At 37.4% G+C, this 13,615-nt stretch overlaps 1 protein-coding gene across 1 annotated transcript in view; it reads right to left on the minus strand.

Moving 5' to 3' along the window:
- Nucleotides 1–13,615, minus strand: part of LOC113075030 (DNA-directed RNA polymerase, mitochondrial-like) — a 52,909-nt gene that overhangs the window by 14,662 nt on the left and 24,632 nt on the right. Inside the window, exons 12-15 of the mRNA XM_026247745.1 lie at nucleotides 12,858–13,037; nucleotides 10,368–10,454; nucleotides 8,094–8,207; nucleotides 338–390 (exon numbers count right to left, since the gene is read on the minus strand). Coding sequence (XP_026103530.1) covers nucleotides 338–390; nucleotides 8,094–8,207; nucleotides 10,368–10,454; nucleotides 12,858–13,037 — 434 coding nt within the window. The remainder of the gene's footprint in view (nucleotides 1–337; nucleotides 391–8,093; nucleotides 8,208–10,367; nucleotides 10,455–12,857; nucleotides 13,038–13,615) is intronic.

Raw genomic sequence — 13,615 nt, forward strand, 5'->3', positions numbered from 1 at the left:
TGAAAGATAAAAAATCCGGGTGACATGGAAATTAAGATTTTTAATCGTATAATTACACAAAAATACGGTAAAAGCGTTTTATTTTAACTAATTACTTTTTATTCGATTTTACTGAATCGCAATCAATTTTAATAAAAAACGATTCAATGCAATACATTTTCATCAATATTTGGTGACTGAATTATTGTTCAAAATCTCTTGAAAAGATTAAGAGTACATCATTCAAACTGCAAAATGAATTATGTAAATAATACAACGAACAAGAAGCCATGGAAATGTGGGTAGAGGTCAGAAGTCAACGTCAATACAGGGGTCAAAGTCAGAGAAAGGTACTTACTCATTGGCATCATGACTTATATGGATGCTCAGGTTCTGCATGCTGCTCTTGAGCTGCGAAAAACAAAAGAAGACAAGAGAGTCTGAATGAGTAACAAGGAAGAAACTACTATGAAATGAAAAGCAAACAGCTTGTGAGACAATGTCACTGCTTTGAAACTTAAGTATTGCATTGTTTAAAGGGAACACCATCATGTAAAAATTGGCTTTAAATGGGTTATTTTATGTTAAAGGTTCCAAATTTAAATATGATATTAGTTGACCTTTATCCAACTTACCACATTGAACTCTAATATAAACCAATGCATACGAATATTGGAATCAATCTTTCTGCTCCAAACTGACCTTCAAGTTTCCTATAGATCCTCTTCAAAAACTGATAGAAATTTGAGCGAATCTCTTTATCCAAGACTGACCAAAGGTTCTCAGAAACCCCCACAAACCACTAATATTGACACAATGCCATTAAAGAACAGGAGCTTAACCTTACTAAAGGTTGGCGTCTATCACCTAGAGGATAAGGTCGGGCTACAATCCATGAGTGAGTGACTGCTCTCGGTATAGGAACTGTCAGCGTCAGGGGTGCTTCCATCACATTAATTCTTTGATTAGTCTCTACGGTGCCCCAGGAGGCCATCCCGATGCAGCTCAATTCAACGGAGAAGTGCAGTATGACAGGGAATGAAGTTTCAGAAAGTGACAGATGGACATAAACAAAAAGAAAATGTATAGAAAGTGCTGACGGGGACAATAAGGTAAAAGGTTTTGCTGGTAATTGGTGTGCAGGTTCACTGGGACATGAAAGGGGCAAAAGTGGGAAAAAGATGAAGTGAAAAGTCCATTTTGGATTTCTGATTGGGAATGGGGTACACCAATTGTGTCAAAGTCCGCTCCTTAGGAGCCACTGGAGCTGGTTGGAGCTACAATCTGCAAGACAAAACACCTCTACGGAAGTTTCTAGTAATCCTGAGGACCTTGATTTACTAGCTCGAGTGTGTTTAATTAGGGTTGGAGCTTAACTCTGCAAGACAGTGACCTTCCAGAAAGTTTGACTCTCCTTTGGTAATGGGGGGAGGGGGGGGTGTTTGGTGGACACAAGTGGCCTTTCAGTTGCAATGATTTATGAGTCCATTATGGTTCATTAACAGGAACAACAAAGCCGAGGAGACATTGAGGGGTGTGATGTGGGTGGGCCAGGACTTCTGACACGTGAAGGCTCAATGTGCATCCTAAAAAGCACTTGGGGAAAACAGGACTTGCAATATACTCCTGATCCACTGGTTCTGGTGGTGCAACTAAAACTACTGTTAAGGGAAGACAAGACCAAAGCAAGCCATGTTGTCAAGCTGGCACGATGCCCAGAAACTGGAAAAGGGATTCCTATCTAAAGTGCGAAGACTCCTGGCTTGCCTGTGCTTTTCCTGCTCTTGAAAAGAAAGCATGTTGCAAAAGAGCAGCTGTATCTCCTTCACTTGTTCTGTAGTATCCTTTATTGCAGAATTCAATTACAAAGGTGTACATGAATCTAAAAGCCAAAATGAAGAGTTTTATGCCATTTTATTGGGACTGAAAGTAGAGATTATGACAGATAATGATAAAGAAAGCACAGAGGAATGGGATCAAGCCAAGTTGCGGTTGGGATTTGACCAGTTTCCTGCATGAGCATCCTATACTGTATGCCAGCAGGGCAGCAGCTAGCTTTTAAGGATTCCAGCTATCCACAAAGCTGCCACCTCTTTTATTGAACACATTCAGCCTTAAAGTAAGACTCCCTAATCTTTTGGCATCGTCAAGAGAGAGGCTTTATACCACCGGTGACCTCTTGCCTGGTTAAGTCCCCTTGGAATACTCCTGAAATATCCACTGTATTCATCAACGCTACTACAAAAACAACTGCTGTTTTGCTGAAGGATCAATTAAAATGGATGATTCATGCTCTGCTGCCATGCACAGCCCTGATCTTTCTGATATATATATATAAAAAAAAAATCTTGTGGTGCACATATTAAAGCACCTCGTTTTTGATCTGACTTTCAAACCAGGCAAAACTTCAGCTTTAGCCAATTAGCAGGATGTAGAAGTCAAAAAAGTAGCGTTTTGGGTCATACGAGTTGCAGTGGGGCTTGACTTCCTTTTGGGATCAGACTGTAGAAAAAGAGCACCACAAGAGCCCCAGGGGAAATCACATTTCCCCTTTTTCCAAGGACACCGCAAGTGTTTGGCCATTAAAGCAAAGGCGACAAATGATTCCCCAAGGCTTTCATCCCTGCTGGTTGTCTTCCTTACACAATAACCAGACTGTTTTTTCTCAACTTGACATATAGCCTGTGAAAGAAACATTTCAGCCTCCAAAAGTGACCCCTAAACTGATTAACAACAAACAATCACATTAGCGAGCTTTACTGATGCATATCCCAAGTCTGGTTCCCTCCCAAGTGTAATTCCTTTCCCCTATCAACAGACACAGTGCTGCACAGTGACTGAATAAATACTGCCGATTTCACCCTGGCTTATTTGTTTACTTTGTTATGACGGCATAACACTCCCATTTCCCTGGCATCTACTTAATTTGCCATTTCCCATGTAAAGAAAGATCAAGGGTGGGTTGCAAGAGATTGAATTACAGAGAGGTGACCTCAGATGAAGTGTCTCATTGATGCAGCAAGAGAAAACGTTTCCTTGATCACATTTGAAGTAGGGGGTTGAGATAAATACTGATGTGGATTTTCTTTTAAGAGTCACACAGCAGAAGAAAAACACCCAGATAGGTTATGTGGGAGAAGATTTATATAACTTGTCCAATAGTTCCAACCACTTTTTTTAATAATTCTTGAAAACAACTCTTTTTAATGGTGAATTTTAAAGTAAACTTAAAACAGCGTTCGCAGCTTCTTTTACTGGGTTGTGGCAGGATATCCAGTGGAAAGAAAACTAGCATGGACCTTAATCTAAGCCTTAGGGAATTTGACTAAATGCTTAAAAAGTCTGTGTAACATATAGTACTAATAATCTGCAGTAAACATAATCACGACCTAAAACCCATGCCAATACCTGTTGGTTGTAATGTAATTGTTCAGCCAAAAATTGTCATTTACACATTTACTCACCCTCATGACATTACAAGCATGATTTTTAAAGTATTTAACAAACATATAAATTACATTACAATGCATTTATTATACTGGACCACAAACCACCAGAAGAAGCATTCTGCCAGCTACTGGGCTGGAGTAACCATTCGAATTTTACAAGGATTACACTATTAAAAAGACAGTTCACCCAAAAATGAAAATGTAGTCGTCATTTACCCAACCTTTTTGTGATTCCAAACCCGTACGAATTTCTTTCTTATGTTGAACATAAAATATATTTTGAAGAATGCAGGTCATCAAACAATTATTGATGGTCACCACTGACTTCATAGTATTTATCTGACTATTAAAGAAGTCAATCGGGACAAACAACAGTTTGGTTCTTCAAAATTCTTCAACATATTTTCTTTCGTGTTCAACATAAAGAAACTTATACATGTTTGGAACGGCATGAGGGTGAGTAAATGAAGACGAGGTTTTCATATTTGGGCGAACTATTCCTTTAAAACTACTTTCTAACATAAACCATTAAAACAAGTTTTGGCTGACACTTCTGGAGTTACGATTAAACAAGCTGAGTGAAAGATTTCCATTTTCAGGTGAGCGCAAGACCAGTGATGATTATTAAGCAAAAAGGATTGTTTTTAATTTCATGGTGACTTTGAGGGTTCCTGTTCAAAAGGAATAAATAGCCACAATGTTTGATTTCATGTTAATGAAGAAGATCTGCAATACGGTCTGCCTGGAGCTTAATGCTCCTCACGTATCAGGTTCTTAGACCTTGTCAAACAGTTAAGCCTCAATCACAGCAAAAACCCTCATTAGCAAGCTACACTGTGCGTGGAAAACCCAGAAACCTTGAATCCACGAAGACTACTATGGGTTCCCTTCAGACATAAATAACCCAATATGCTAATGAAACAAAAACTATAATAAAAGAGATAACCATAAAAAGGGGCAGTAAAACTCATCCTTTACACAACACTATTAAGGGTCATTAAGATCCATCATGCAGGTTCATCTATGTAGGGGATTGTACGGCGAACAGGTGGAGGTAAAGCTGGGGCTCGGAGGTGATTAATGGGGGTCTTGATGGTGCCACATTAATCTGGTCAGTGTGACATTTACAGGGGAACTGCAAACCCCTGGTGTGATCGCCTAACGTGTCTCCGCAGCTAGGTGAAATAAATATAGACTCACTATAATGCTCTAAATGGTTTTGCACATGATCAACCTTTGACCTTGACCCAACAACCGTCTTTTGAGGATAAAATGGTGCGCAATTCATGAAGAATGTGTGTAGTAATGGACCTGGTGGCCTACGTAATACATCACAACGTGAACCACCTTCAAATGCTGGCACGATGCATCCATCCCTTCATTAAAGTAAAACATGCAAGAGGGATATGCAGGTCTTTGAGGGAAGGTACATAAAAAGGGGCATAAGAGCTGTCAAACTTCCTACATTTCAGCTAGGCCAATGCTTTCATGCTAAATTTAGCAAGTGAACCATTATAATTTGAATATGATGGTAATAAAGCTGAAACATAAGCACTGAATACATTAATTACATTGTCATCAAACAGTCAGCATTCGCAGGAGTAGAATGAGTAAACTGCCTTCACACCTCCTGCTCGGTAAAAGAAAAGGGCTGAAACGGTGAAGAATTTATGAGGCCACTAATGACGACCTTCATCAGAAATTCCATAAAAGTCCAATAAAATGTGATGACCTACATTCGTGGAAGTGGGTAATGATATTTAGGACCAGACCGTACAGTCTGCAGTAGAGATTTAGTCAAATGTCAGCAAAATTTTAATTTTAAATTCTAATGGAAACTGGTTTTAACAGTAAAAAAAGAAAAAAAAAAACATTATTTAAAATATTATGAAAATTATTATTATTCAAATTTATACTGACATATACTGTAGGCTTCAACAAATACTAAAATATATTTTTTACAATAATTGCTTCACAAAAAAATAAAATAAAATAAATAAATACAATATTCAGTCATTTTATGGTCCAATTCTTGCTATTAACAAACCATTAACTATGACTTTTGCCTCAATAAACACAAAATTTGCTGCTTATTAATAGTTGGTAAGGTAGTTGTTAAGTTTAGGTGTTGGGTAGGATTAGATGTAGAAATGTAGAATATAGTCAGGAAGATATGTGCTTTATAAGTGCTAATAAACAGCCAATATGTTAAAAATACAATAGGTATGATAATAATCAACTTGTTAATAGTGGGAAATACTAAAGTGTTACTAAATATTCAATAGAACAATTATTTTAAAATGCATTGAGTGTTATTGTAACAACATTTGTATTATTAATAATAATACAAGAAAAGATGCCATTGGATTCACTTTAGGTGCTGGACTTACAAGTCAACATCTTAAAGCATTTGGAAAAGGGCAAGTGACACTTTTACAAAGCAAGAGGCAACAAATGGAACCTTTTCAACAGCAGAACCCCACTGAGGACAACACAGGCCATTAGGGTGCTATTACACATTATTTCCACAGCATGGATACGTGAACCAGAGGGATGAAAACGAAAAGGCCAGGCACATGACATTACACATATTCCCAGGGGTGAAGGAGGAATGAATGGGTTTGGTTCTTCAAAACTGTACAGGAATGAAGTAGAAAACAGACACACCCTTGTCATTCAGGTCCAGATGACATCAGCTGTACCCAGTTGTAAAGTCATTTGACTTCCAAAGGCAGGGAAATATAAGCCAGTGTTTGCATATTCATTTAAACACTGCAGAAAAGAATGTCAGCACATTGAGTATGATAGGAACAGGAGAGATTCTTCAGCTACGAGTGCTTTTTGCCCAGTGCATTTTTAAGAATAAATCAGGTACAAGCAGTTTTGCGTAAATAAGGTACATGCAGTTTTGCATAAATAAAAATGTTTCTTTTTATTTATGCAAAACTGCTTGCACCTGATTTATAACATTTTATTATAATAAATTACATTTTTAAATATTTCCTCAAAATGCAACTTAGCTTAAACTTCCAGTGTCAAAAAAAGAGGCTGTATAAGACCTAAATCAAGTATTAGGCCTTAAGCCCCACCCAGCAACAGCAGCAAATGCTCAGCGGCTGTGACACAGACGGGTTGCCAGATGCTCTCTGCTGGGTCTCGGCGCGCACTACAGGCCACCGCTGTGCCGCCTCAGCTCTGTTGCTGATGCTATCTGACAGCAGCGCAGGCCGTCTGCATGCAAAACCTCTGCCGCATTACTTCATTGTTTTACTTCCAGCTGCACAAGACCTTTTTGACAAGTAGTGCTATGCCATGATAGAGAGTGAGAAAGAGTGCGCCTGCTGGGCGGAGAGAGAGGTCGGACTCCCTGCTGAATTCTGCTGAGGAAGTACAGTGAAAGACCTCAGAGATGATGAAATGAAAGCTTTTGTGTCTTTCAGAAAAGGGAAAATGTTGAATCAATCTAGTACCTGTTCAAAGTACAAATTGGCAACTTGAAAATAACAAAATGAGTTAACGGCCTTCAGGTGTGGTCACATTAGCAATATTTTGCATGCAAAAATGTACATTTTCTACTATCAATTGTGTAGATGTGTATGACAGCTCACACAAAGCAACATGGCAAATTTGCATGACTAGCTCGAACCAGTTGTGAAATCGGTTATGGAAATCTCTCATCCCCAAACATAATTATCAATTTTTTGGATTTTTATTGAAATGACTGGATTTTGTTGGTGAAAATTTGACCCCATTTGATTACTATTGTCAGATACAAACAGAAACTCAAAGGTCTTCACTACAACCTGCCAAATATAAGTTTGGTTGAAGAACGTGAAGAACTTATGACAGGAATACGAATTGCTACTGTTCAGTAGATTTGCAGCACTTTGTTTAGCAAAAATGAAAAGGAATTACTCTTTTAAATAAATAATTTTTTGTTTTATCCAATAATTTGATGATACATTCCTATTAAATCCTAAAACACACAATTCAGAAAAAATTTAAACATGCAACACTGAATTTCTGAAAGAATAAAATACGTTTGAGCACTATTATTAAAATGTAAATAATTTATTAGATTTGAAGTATGCTTGTTGCGATAGATGGTGCTGACGGTGATACCGTTGTTAAGCCACAACACTGGTTACGTCCATAGTCCACAGTGGCACCGACAATCTAACAATTAGGGGTGTACCGATCAAGATCAGCCAATCGTTATGCGCATCTCGTCAGTAAAGCCGGTTTTCTAATCAGCGGTAAATTCCATCAGGTGCGTGATTTCCCATAGAGAAGCTGTTACTACACAGAGCCGTTGTTAACTGACTAGCTGCACAAATCCACGTTCATTTTAAGCGTGTATTTGCGCATCTTTTGCGCACCCCTACTAACAATTGCTTTCCACTGAATTGCCGCTATTTGAAAGTGAATGTAAAATGTGCACACCACTTTTACAAGCTATTTAAAAGCAAAGGAAAGCAAAGAAAAGATGTGACGCCCTGCCCCCGCGGTGATACCGTCACAACAATTTCCTCACCGTCATTCCATTGGGCCCTCATTAAATCATTTAAACATGGAGGCCCATAAGGGGTCAGGGATCCAACTGTGGCCCAGTTTGTTTAAAATGTTAAACTAGTTAAGCAAGCAAGTCAATTTTAAGACACTTACCGTTTGGTTCTTTATTCGGTGGTAGGGCTGAACGATAGGAAGCCCCAGCGGCGTGACCCATTCCACCGTCCTCCCAGACTTAGCTATTAGCCTAGCGCTCTCCGTCAGCCATTCCTGAGAGAACAAATAAAAGTCAGAAGCGTCCACCAATCGATCCAACTCAGTTTGTATACATTAAGGATTTAGAACCAAACCAAATTTGCATTATGATTTGAACTAGATAAACTGAAACCAAAACCCTATGCATGACGCTTTGTCTTCATCGGATAAAACTGCGATAAATATTTGCAATAAAATAGTCTCCGGCTGTGCTATCTGGAAAAATCCAGACACACAGGTGGGAAGTTGTTGCTGAGATGAAGCTTTTAAAAAACCTGCTGATCTGCAGCAACAGTGCTGGCTGCGCAACTCGGCTGCCACATTCGCAAAGTCCCCAGTGCTCTCCCTAAAAACGCTTTGTGTGAGATAAATTCCCCTGTTCATCTGGAAGCAGGCTGGGCCTGAAGTGGCTCCATTAATCAAAGCGTTCACCAACAACTGTGGCCCACATCGCCCCCCAATTTTCCACTCCAGTATCACCTTCTGCCGGTAACGGGAATGATCAACTACCTGGTCTCAACTGTCTCCCCTCCCGAGGCTCCGACCTATTTAGGAAGCTGCTTGTGTCTGTAGGCAAAGTGGGGGATATTTCACATTCGCCTGCCTGCTCGTCTCCCCAGGGGGTGCAACAGGAGACAGTGAGCGGCTGGTCCTTGATCTACTGCACCAGGGACGTTCATTCCTTTTCTCTTTCCTGCAACTGTAATTCATGAGCCGCAGCCAGTTGCATCATGGGAAAACTATATATCTGGTGATTCACAAAAATAATCTTTTCATTCAATAAAAAGAAAAAAAAGGAAAAGAATCAAGTGTGGGGTTTTATTTAAAAACCATTGATAAACACCACTGTGGGTCATTAGGATTCTTTCAAAAGAAGTCTCTTATATTCTCACCAAAGCTGGATTTATTTGATTAAAATAGGGTAAAAATACTAAAAAAATATTATTATTAATTTAGCATGCATGTTTTTATTGAAATATATTTTCAAACGTAATTTATTCCTGTGATGCAAAGCTGTGTTTTCAGCATCATTACTCTCCTCCAGACTGCAGTGTTACAAGATCCTTCAGAAATAATTCAAATATACTGAATTGCTGCTCCAGAAATATTTATTATTATTATCAATGTTGAACACAGTGCTGCTTAATACTTTGGTATAAATATGATATGCGATTTCAAGATTATTAAATGAATAGCAAGTTTAAAAGAACAACATTTATTTGAAATAGAAATCAAATGATTTTGAAACGAATTTTTTACTGTCACTTTTGATAAATAATAATAAAAAAATCAAACAGTGATGTAGAAGTGATGTGATAAATTAATCATGCAATTTTATTGGACTAAAATATTTATTCAACTGACAGCCACAATTTTGTCAGTGTTAATAAATAAAAAACTATTAAAAACTAAATGAAAACATTTTTGTTAACTCAACTGAAATAAGAAATAAATTTGAAAAATGACTCTAAAATGAGCTAAAATATAGTGAAAATGGGCACAAATTAATCTTAGAATTAGCTTTTCATAAAGAAAATATTGTAAAGGATTCATAAATGAAACATGAATATCCAAGCAAAAAACAAAAACACTACACAGCCATGAAAAATATATCACCTCTATATACCTCTATCTATTTAAACTCTATAATTTAATACATAACTCAGTAGTGAGAAAACACTAAAATGTAACATCTAATGTCTTTGTGATCTTGTTTTGTGAGCATTTAGTGTGTAGTTTAGTTTTGTTCGTGTTTCCGGGCGTTTTTTGTGCCCTGATTTTCAAGTTTACTTTAATAAAACACTGCTATTGGATTCTGCTCATTTTCAGTTAATCTTTCGTTACAAAACTAAAACCAACAGCTATATTATATTCTGAGAAATTTGTATAAAAAACTGTTTATTCTGTCTGTTGTATGAAGCGCAGATTACACAAAAGTCACTTTCAAACCAAGCAGCTTTCTGTTGGTCAATGAGACAAATCCACATATTGGATAATATAATATAACATAATCTGCATGGGCAAATCTTTTGCACGAAACTCCAAATCACGTGAATTCCACTTAAAATGCCTGAATTCCACCTGCGAAAATTCACTGAACAATGGTAAATGTGACCACACAAGATAAAAATATAACAGTCCCAAAAGTATTTAAAGCAATGTGACAGTATGTACCTGAATTTCTCTCGTCCCTGTGAACATTTCCTTCAAGCTGCTGAACACCTGCTTCACCAGGTAATGTGAAGCATCCCATATGTAGTCCTGTGGATTGAAAACAGCACATTAGGGGTTTTTGCACCACGTGGTTTTATAACTCAGTTCTAGGAACTAGCCAGCAAGGGGTGTTCCTAGAGAACCAATTTCTCCCTTGGGCTATTTTCCTTATTGCATTCACACCGGCAGCAGGGACTGCTATGTCTTTATCTGCGGCATTTATAAACATCAAAAACCAGTGAAGGGAAGGACGCTGTGTTCAGAGACGTTTTTCTTGTGTTTTGTGGGTTTCGTGATAACAGAGATGGAATGTAAATGCATAATTTTCGCAACTAAAAGAGCATGACTACATCTCCTACGACAACTTATAGTGTTATCATCGAGGCTGAGAAAAGAACATAACACTGCAGATAACAGGTAGCTAAATATACGTTGGTTTCCATGTTTGCGGAGTAAATATTTTTAAATGGCTTTTTTTATGTCGGGTAGCCAATCAGAATTCACTTCCATCACTGGTAGTTCATATGCAACCGTGTTAGACCCAACTCTGACGATTTTTTTTTGAGGATTTTATGTGTATCGGCATCGGCCGATACGTGGCTGCTGCATTCGCCGATAGTTTTTTCCCAGCATTATTGGCAGCTCTGTGTTGCTGGAGATGCTGCGGTACACACTGCCCCTCCCCCACTAGCAGAATGCTGCAAGCCTGCTCTGGTACGTTTTGAAAGCTCGTTTAACTGTTTGGTTAACATTTGGTATCATCGTGTAATTTTTATGATGTAAATTGAGTGAGAAAAAGCAGTATCAGCTCCAAATATCGGTATCGGATTCTGCACTAAAAAATCTGTATCGGTCGATCCCTAATTTCTAGTTCCTACATTGCGAACATGCCAAAAAGCGCCAATAGTTCTAGGTACTATGAAAAGATGAGAAAAGGTGTGAAAGCCCCTATTGTTAGATATACCAAAAAGCACAACAGTGTGGATGCTTTATCCAAACCTGCAAGTGCACAACAGGGCATTAATATAATATTTATGGTTAATTTGCATATGTATGTCAGATACCAGTAACTGCAATTAACAGATTTAAACAAATATACTAAAAAAAATAAACATTCAGTAGTGGGTTTTCTCCACTGAAGAACCATTTTTGGTTCCCCAAAGAAATTTTCAGTGAACAGTTCTTAACGGAAGCATTTTTGTCTTAGTCTGAAAAACATGAAAAAAAAAATGTAACCACCTTGTGGAACGGAAAAAGTTAATGGTTTCAAATGGAACCAAAGACACCGAAAAAGGCCTGATATTTGAACAAGGAAACACCACAAAACATATTTAAAGGGTTAGATCGCCCAAAAATGAAATTCTGTTATTATTACTCACCCTCGTTCCAAACTCACTCCAAACCCTTAAGACCTTCATTCATCTTCAGAACACAAGTTAAGATATATCTGATGATTTCCTAGAGCTATCTGACCCCTCATAGATAACAAGTGTCCTTACATGATCAAGGTTCAGAAGTGTGGCAAGGACATCACGCGGATACGTTTATGTTCAGATAAAAGCGCCGACAACGTAAAAAACGTATCCACGTGACGCATTGTTGAATAAAGTCTTTTTTTGTATTATTTTGCACACAAAAAGTATTCTCGTAGCTTCGTTAAATTATGGTTGTACCACTGATGTCACATGGATCATTTTAACGATGTCTTTACTACTTTTCTGAGCCTTGGTCATGTTAGGACACTTGCTGTCTATGGAAGGGTCAGAAAGCTCTCGGAATTCATCAAAAATATCTTAAACTGTGTTCCGAAGATGAACAAAGGTCTTACGGGTTTGGAACGACATGAGGGTGAGTAATTAATGACAGAATTAGAATTTTTGGGTGAACTAACCCTTTAAGCTCAACAATCAAATGTTTTGCTTTAGCAAGCACAATGTGGAGATGAGATCCCTTGACTCTATAGGTGATAATTCCTCTTTCATTCTCCACAGCTTAAGAGAAACGAGAAGAGCGTCACCTGTTTCTGTGGCTGCCCACAGAGGACCGCACTTGGGGAAATCAAGCCTGACACACACGGGGGGAAATAAATCTTTAGTTCACGTCATCTGCGATGTAAAGCAAGATTACCAAGCTTATCTTCACCTTTAAGTCGAGATGAAGAAAAGGTTACATAACTAGAAATAATGGAGATAACAGAGGACTTTATATGACTAAAGCACCTGAGATGTGGCTGGAAAAGATTGAGGATCTTTTCCATCAAAAAAGTGGCTATAATAAATCAGGGAGAGTTTCTGCTTCAGGTTCTGGCTGGAAAATATGGATCCGACCACATCCATCCAAACATCATGCAGGACAAGGTTTGTTTCACAAGGAAAACTCTTGAGTCATATTTCATCCCGCAGTTTGTTACTCCATCTATGATAATTTTAAGTAAAGTGCAATGAGCCTCACCTTAGGGAAATCATCAATTTCCTTCAGTCGCTTTTCGATTTGCAGACGGCCCCCGTAGCGCGTGACGCCATAGACCACAGTCATCACCGTCTGCTTCACCACCTTCCTGCTGATGAAGCCCTCCAGCACCTGCGCGATCTTCAAACCCTTCTCCGCATCCCGAGCCCTGAACTCTTCCACCTATGAGACACGGGACAGTGCACCTTTCTGAGAATCCATACATCAATACACTTATTAGTCCCAGTTATGCTAGGGAACTCTTCCAACAACTGCCTAATCATATAGTTTGACTAGTGTTATATATATATTTTTTTATTTTTATATATTTTATATAAACAATTTATAATATTTTATATATTATAGAACAATATATTTTAAAAAATATTAAATAAACAAAGATATTTATATAATTATTATATTAATATAGGTAATATATTTTGTGAAGTCAAATATAAATAAACTGTTAATATAAACATAACATTTTCATATTAACAATTACATTTTATATATAAAAAATATAATAAAAACAAGATAACACTATTATATTTATTTCATCATTATAATGTCCTATATTGTAATATTTCATAAAAAGTAAAAGTTGTATTATTTTTTATTATATTTACAACATAAATTAAATATACTAAAAAAATTAAAAATAAATTCTTTATAATATCTTAAAAAAATACATAGATTTCTATATTTAGAGAATAAATATAATCCTAATATTCTAAAACATCATATTATATTATGCCATATGT

The sequence above is a fragment of the Carassius auratus genome, unplaced genomic scaffold (genome assembly GCF_003368295.1).
Source record: "Carassius auratus strain Wakin unplaced genomic scaffold, ASM336829v1 scaf_tig00016288, whole genome shotgun sequence".
Lineage (NCBI taxonomy): Eukaryota > Metazoa > Chordata > Actinopteri > Cypriniformes > Cyprinidae > Carassius > Carassius auratus.